Source organism: Embiotoca jacksoni, unplaced genomic scaffold (genome assembly GCF_022577435.1).
Source record: "Embiotoca jacksoni isolate LCO1_2020_lvr unplaced genomic scaffold, fEmbJac1.0.p SCAF_33, whole genome shotgun sequence".
NCBI classification, from domain to species: domain Eukaryota; kingdom Metazoa; phylum Chordata; class Actinopteri; family Embiotocidae; genus Embiotoca; species Embiotoca jacksoni.
In genome coordinates, this window is record NW_027185385.1 from 732,005 (window position 1) to 739,504 (window position 7,500).

General features: G+C 43.2%; 2 protein-coding genes across 5 annotated transcripts in view; both read left to right on the top strand.

Moving 5' to 3' along the window:
* Positions 1-2,228, top strand: part of LOC138207703 (vasodilator-stimulated phosphoprotein-like) — a 22,163-nt gene extending 19,935 nt beyond the window's left edge. For both annotated transcript variants that reach the window (XM_069165140.1, XM_069165141.1), the window contains 2 exons: positions 1,538-1,595; positions 1,686-2,228. In XM_069165140.1, the coding sequence (XP_069021241.1) occupies positions 1,538-1,595; positions 1,686-1,729 (102 nt within the window). In that variant the 3' untranslated portion in view covers positions 1,730-2,228. The remainder of the gene's footprint in view (positions 1-1,537; positions 1,596-1,685) is intronic.
* A 773-nt stretch (positions 2,229-3,001) lies between these two features.
* Positions 3,002-7,500, top strand: part of LOC138207656 (RAC-beta serine/threonine-protein kinase-like) — a 32,303-nt gene continuing 27,804 nt past the window's right edge. The window contains exons 1-5 of one of the 3 annotated variants that reach the window (XM_069165042.1): positions 3,002-3,122; positions 5,920-6,081; positions 6,183-6,311; positions 6,428-6,539; positions 6,618-6,771. In XM_069165042.1, coding sequence (XP_069021143.1) covers positions 6,036-6,081; positions 6,183-6,311; positions 6,428-6,539; positions 6,618-6,771 — 441 coding nt within the window. In that variant the 5' untranslated portion in view covers positions 3,002-3,122; positions 5,920-6,035. The remainder of the gene's footprint in view (positions 3,123-5,919; positions 6,082-6,182; positions 6,312-6,427; positions 6,540-6,617; positions 6,772-7,500) is intronic. The other 2 variants (XM_069165041.1, XM_069165043.1) reach the window with 2 other exon arrangements.

The window sequence follows — 7,500 nt, forward strand, 5'->3', positions numbered from 1 at the left end:
TTTTAAACGTCATGTCGGGACTCTTTGTAAAAGTCATGTCGGGACTCTTTTCAAACGTCATGTCGGGACTCTTTTTAAACGTCATGTCGGGACTCTTTGTAAAAGTCATGTCGGGACTCTTTTCAAACGTCATGTCGGGACTCTTTTTAAAGGTCATGTCGGAACTCTGTAAAAGTCATGTCGGAACTCTTTGTAAAAGTCACGTCGGGACTCTTTTTAAAAGTCACGTCGGGACTCTTTTTAAAGGTCATGTCGGGACTCTTTGTAAAGGTCACGTCGGGACTCTTTTTAAAAGTCACGTCGGGACTCTTTTTAAACGTCATGTCGGAACTCTTTTTAAACGTCATGTCGGGACTCTTTGTAAAAGTCATGTCGGGACTCTTTTCAAACGTCATGTCGGGACTCTTTTTAAACGTCATGTCGGGACTCTTTGTAAAAGTCATGTCGGGACTCTTTTCAAACGTCATGTCGGGACTCTTTTTAAAGGTCATGTCGGAACTCTGTAAACGTCATGTCGGAACTCTTTGTAAAAGTCATGTCGGGACTCTTTGTAAAAGTCACGTCGGGACTCTTTTTAAAAGTCACGTCGGGACTCTTTTTAAACGTCATGTCGGAACTCTTTTTAAACGTCATGTCGAGACTCTTTGTAAAAGTCATGTCGGGACTCTTTTCAAACGTCATGTCGGGACTCTTTTTAAACGTCATGTCGGGACTCTTTGTAAAAGTCATGTCGGGACTCTTTTCAAACGTCATGTCGGGACTCTGTAAACGTCATGTCGGGACTCTTTGTAAAAGTCATGTTGGGACTCTTTTCAAACGTCATGTCGGGACTCTTTTTAAACATCATGTCGGGACTCTTTTCAAACGTCATGTCGGAACTCTGTAAACGTCATGTCGGAACTCTTTGTAAAAGTCACGTCGGGACTCTTTTTAAAAGTCATGTCGGGACTCTTTTTAAAGGTCATGTCGGGACTCTTTGTAAAGGTCACGTCGGGACTCTTTTTAAAAGTCACGTCGGGACTCTTTTTAAACGTCATGTCGGAACTCTTTTTAAACGTCATGTCGGGACTCTTTTCAAACGTCATGTCGGGACTCTGTAAACGTCATGTCGGGACTCTTTGTAAAAGTCATGTCGGGACTCTTTTTAAACGTCATGTCGGGACTCTTTGTAAAAGTCATGTCGGGACTCTTTTCAAAGGTCATGTCGGGACTCTTTTTAAACGTCATGTCGGGACTCTTTGTAAAAGTCATGTCGGGACTCTTTTCAAACGTCATGTCGGGACTCTTTTTAAACATCATGTCGGGACTCTTTTTAAAGGTCACGTTGGGACTGTTTTTAAACATCATGTCGGGACTCTTTTTAAAGGTCACGTCAGGACTCTTTTTAAACGTCATGTCGGGACTGTTTTTAAACATCATGTTTGGAGGTTGTTGATTAGAAGTAGAGACCGAGCTGGTGTTCAGACGTTCAGTCATCAGAGGTCCAGTTGAAGCTCTGAACTCTGAACCTGCTGCTTCTGACTGTCTGTGTCTGAAGGAAATACTGGAAGAAGTGAAGAAAGAACTTCACAAGGTGAAAGAGGAGATTATTTCAGGTGAGTTTCACGTCCCATCCAGTTTCATGATGTCACATTATTATTGGATGTATGAAGTCTTCATATTAAAGTCAGTGTGTTTGGTCTCAGCCCTGATCCAGGAGCTGCAGAGCTCTCAGCCCAGACAGTCCTGAGCAGCTGAGACGGACGTGTGACGAAGAGTGAATGTGTCTTCATCGACTGCTCAGGATGTTCACTCACCTCATCTCATTCTTAGAATTACTGTTGTCAAACATACTTATCTTTTTCATCTGTCCTTGTGATGCAGACCAACTCATACTGAACTTTTGAAGCTGATTCTTATGCCATTATTTAAAAATTACAAAAGCTGATGAATATATAAGGGCCTCAGTATTTTTCTGCATGGACACATAACATGCACAGGAAAAAGGAATGTCTTAAATTCATATCTTGATACTCTTGTTCATAGAGCTCAGAAAAAAATGCACTGTTTTTGCCCCCAAGTTGTTAATTTTGGAGTTTATCTGCATGAACATGTAGCTCATCAGGAATCTCACACACATCCAGACACTTCACTGGAATCTGGTCAAACAGTTTGTTTACAACCTCGCAATCAAAGAAGACCATTTATGGTCACAACATTGTAAGAGCTTGCAGAATTAAAGAATTAATAAGAAGACAGCAGTGTGTTGTTTTGTTTCTCAGATCTCTGCCTTATTTCTGAGACCATGTTGACATACGGTGATGATGGAAACCTGACAGTCCTGACAAACGTCAAAGACCACACATGTAGTTCAGAGGAAGTTACGTTTACACCTGGAAAACTCCAGCTGTCCTCAATCAGCGTTCTCAAACTGCTCACATCTGCAGAAAGGACAAAGTACTCTGTAAAAGTACTGTTACAACTAAATGTCTTATAAAGTAAATATATATATATGAAGTAAAATATAATTTATCTGTGGTGTAGTCATGGCAACTCATACACATTATCCACAGAGCAAGGTGGGAACAGGATACAGTACAGAGAAGAAACATACTACAAAATACATTAAATAAGATAGATAGATAGCGAGATAGTTACTTTATTAATCGCACAAGGGGACATTTTTTCGCTACAGCAGCATTATAGATACAGCAATAAAAATAACAGAGTAAAAATATTAAATATAAAAACATACAATATATACAATAAAATAGAATAGTATTAAATTAAACTAACTAAATAATAGTGCAAGCTGTTATACAGCCTAATCAACAGTTTCATAGACTGGCTTTACCATTTTTACTGAAAGGTAAAACTGTATTAAAAAAAAAAAATTAATCATCAAAAGCTAAGCGTGGTGTTATCTCCACATGTGGATCCTGCTGCTGACCAGCCAGAGTTTGTGATGAAGTTGCGGCGTCCGTCCAGCAGGGGGCGGTGCTTCGTCCGCGGAGCAGCCACCATCTTTCCAGCGCACGAAGAAGAAGCGTCCCTGGTGTTTTCCGAGGTGGATGGCCTGCTCTGGATCCAGCCTGTCAAAACTGCTTTGAAACGAGAGCAACGTGGGATAAAGTCAGTGTGATGTGCGTTACCTCTGCTTCTTCTGTTATTTATGTGATAAATATGCAGTTGTGAGACGAGCTGAAGAGCGCGTGGCAGTGGAGAGCAGCTCTCGGGTGAGCTAGCTGAGGAGCTAACAGCAGTCACCTACAGACGGGTCGCTCCGGGACTGTTTACCGGCAGCAAACCGCTCCAGCTGGCCGCAGCTCGGCCTCTCCGCACCGACACGCCGCTACACGCTCTTTAAAGCCGCGTATGTGAAGCACAAGTGTGTCTTTTTGTCTGGAAACCACTAATTATGGATATAAAGCTATAATTATATAATTGATTCACCTACATAATATAATTATTATAATTATTATTAATATAATAAATAATATAATTCACCTACATGTGATCTACATGTATGTCACGTGACCTACATGTGATCCACATGTGACCTACATGTGATCTACATGTGATCCACATGTGATCTACATGTGACCTACATGTGATCTACATGTGACCTACATGTGACCTACATGTGATCCACATGTGACCTACATGTGATCTACATGTGATCTACATGTGATCCACATGTGATCTACATGTGGATCACATGTGACCTACATGTGATCTACATGTGATCCACATGTGATCTACATGTGACCTACATGTGATCTACATGTGATCTACATGTGATCCACATGTGATCTACATGTGATCTACATGTGACCTACATGTGATCCACATGTGACCTACATGTGATCCACGTGACCTACATGTGACCTACATGTGATCTACATGTGATCCACATGTGATCTACATGTGACCTACATGTGATCTACATGTGATCCACATGTGACCTACATGTGATCTACATGTGATCCACATGTGATCTACATGTGACCTACATGTGACCTACATGTGATCTACATGTGACCTACATGTGACCTACATGTGATCCACATGTGACCTACATGTGATCTACATGTGATCTACATGTGATCCACATGTGATCTACATGTGGATCACATGTGACCTACATGTGATCTACATGTGATCCACATGTGATCTACATGTGACCTACATGTGACCTACATGTGATCTACATGTGATCTACATGTGATCCACATGTGATCTACATGTGACCTACATGTGATCTACATGTGATCTACATGTGATCCACATGTGATCTACATGTGACCTACATGTGATCTACATGTGATCTACATGTGATCTACATGTGGATCACATGTGACCTACATGTGATCTACATGTGATCCACATGTGATCTACATGTGACCTACATGTGACCTACATGTGATCCACATGTGACCTACATGTGATCCACATGTGATCTACATGTGACCTACATGTGATCCACATGTGATCTACATGTGACATACATGTGATCCACATGTGACCTTTATTTACATGTCATATGTCCGGAGAGGCTCGTTCAGAGCTACCTGTTAGCATGTAGCCTCGGTGCTACCTCCTGTTGAAGACACCAGCTGAGAGCAGACATGTGACCTGTATCTACAGGAGGATATGATGTTCCTCTACTGACGTCGTCCATGTGTTTCCGGTACTCCGTCCGATCACCGGACTCCGGTTCACTTTCACCCGTTTTGGGGGATTAAAGCAGGAACATGTGTCCGTCCTGCACACAGCTGATCTACCGGGGATCCCACCTCTCTGAGGGTCCAGCTGCAGCTCCTCTCTGCTGCGGTCTGGATGGATGAGGCTTTATGATGCTGAGTGTTAAATCCATCCTGCAGTAATAATTCAGGTGAACAGAAGTTGGTTCTACAGCTGGAATAAGAGAAAACTGCATCTTCATGCACACTGTGGTTAATTATCTGGTGGGGCTTCCATGAAGGAGGTCCATGTCCACGTCAGGGCGGCGAGCCGTCAGGACACGAGTGTGAAATCCTCTCCAGAGCTTTGGGTGTTCACAGCAGCCTCAAACACTGAAACAGAAGAAGTGTTGAACCAGCAGCTGGCGGTGGACGTCCAGAACCGCCTCGGACAGGGAGGAGACCCGTGATCGCTCCGGGTCGTCCGGAGAGACGAAGAACGCTCAGATGTTCAGGAAGAAGGTCGTCGGACGTCTGACCGGGTCGACCTGCAGCCGGACGATGCTGTAGTCACTTAGACACGTCTCGGACGCTCTGAATGAAACCCGACAGAACATCTTCAGGTCTCTTCACTGGACCGGACCTGTCAGGGAGATCCAGTGACCCGCCTGCAGAAACCCAAAACACTCAACGCTGTACCAGATGTCCTGAATCAGGCGTCTGAATACTCAGTTTTACATTTTAATTCATTTTAAAACCCGTTCTGACTCCGTCATGATGGATTATTGAGGGAAATTAAATATCGCACACAATCTGAAGTAACTTTATAATATTTCCAATATGTATTTATAACCTAATTGCAAATCAATAGCGTTAAGTAAAACTACTTTTGTCTTATTATGTTTTCATCCTAAATTCAGATGCTTAAAGTATCAAAAATGCTAGTTTTTATTTTAAGCATGTTTTTGTATCTGAAGATATCATACTGACATATTTCACTATATTTCTTACATTTCATACACTAGTAAACAATTCACTAGATTAATCAGGACGTAATTGTACACTACTGAAAAGAATAATTGGTTTCTGTGTGACTTCAGTCAGTTGTGGAGTTTACAGAAGTTGCATCAGGACCTAAATCTGTTTTTTATTTGAAGACGTTTGTGTCTGAACTTGATGAACCTGTTGACTTTAGTCGTAATGAGGTTAAATGTCCTCTCATTTGTCCTCATGTGTCTGTGCTGCTTGTTTCATCCAGCAGGTGCTGTTCACATCTGATCACTGTGACCTGAACCGGCCCGGAGACACATCCACTGCCCCCTCCCTCCTCCTCCCCCCAACTCCCTGCCCCCGACCCTCTGAGACACATCCACCATGAATGAAGTCAGTATAGTCAGAGAGGGCTGGCTCCACAAGAGAGGTGAGGATCCGACCCTCTGCTGGTTCTGATGAGTTTCATTGTTATCCGTTAGATGGAACTCTGATGTTCCTGCCGATTGAACGTGTGCCTCCTCTGACCAGGTGAGTACATTAAGACATGGAGGCCCAGGTATTTCATCCTGAAGAGTGACGGCTCCTTCATTGGCTACAAAGAGAAGCCCGACCTGAACGACCAGACCTCCCCTCCGCTCAACAACTTCTCCGTGGCAGGTCGGTGTCAGACATGAAACATCACGCTGAACGACGTCCCAGACCACCAGCTATAAAACGCTGAGTGACAACCATCAGTGTTTGAGCTTCGTTCATCTGAACCGTGTTCTCCACAGAGTGCCAGTTAATGAAGACCGAACGACCGCGACCCAACACGTTCGTCATCCGCTGCCTCCAGTGGACCTCCGTCATCGAGCGGACGTTTCACGTGGAGAGCAACGAGGAGAGGTGAGAGCGCTGTCGCAGGTCTGGATGCTCCATGTGTGTGTGAGCGGTGTCTGACTCCTCCCGGTGGTTCTGACTCAGAGAGGAGTGGATGCGGGTGATCCAGTCGGTAGCCAACAGTCTGAAGATGAGGGAGCAGCAGGAGGAGGAGGAGCCTATGGACATGTTCGGGTCCCCGAGCGAGTGCAGCCTGGAGGAGATGGAGGTGGCCATTTCCAAGAGCCGCAGCAAAGTGGTGAGAGGATGATGTCATCACACCGACACCCTGCTGCAGAGATCTGACCTGAAACATCATCACGTCTCATGATCTAGAAATATTATACATCGTTCATTTATGGGGGAAATAGATGGATAGATTTATACTTTATTAATCCCTCAGAGGGAAATTTTTACGTTCCAGCACCATATACAGGGCAAAAATATTGAATATAATAATAATAATAATAATAATAATTTTTAAAAAAGCACATTCTATACAATAAAATAGAATAATATTAAATAAAATAAAATAAACATCTGAGTGGTAAGAGTTGATATTTATCCGTGTTTAAGAGCAGCAGTAGAAGAGCAGAGGGCTCTGCTTCATCTCTTTAAACACTAATGTTAGAGTATTTTGGGTTTGAGAGTCTCGTATCCAACTTGGTTCCCACATTGAGATTCAACATATGAAGGAGACACCTTGTGCACCAACCAGCAGCAGGTGGACGTCAACAATCAAGCAGCAGAGGCAATTCTGTTTGCCATTGATCAGAATCAAACATGTTCCATGCAGTCTTCTTTTTATTCACATTATGTCCTGTGTTTTCCTGAATTACTGAGTGGGTTTATTCTCTTTTGTTGCTGGACACGTGGAAACGCTTCAGTAAAGACACACCTGTCCTGCTGAAGACGGAAAACATGCAGGAAAATGTAGATTTCAAGAACTTTGACCACAAAATGAAGAAAAAAAGCCACAAATCGACGA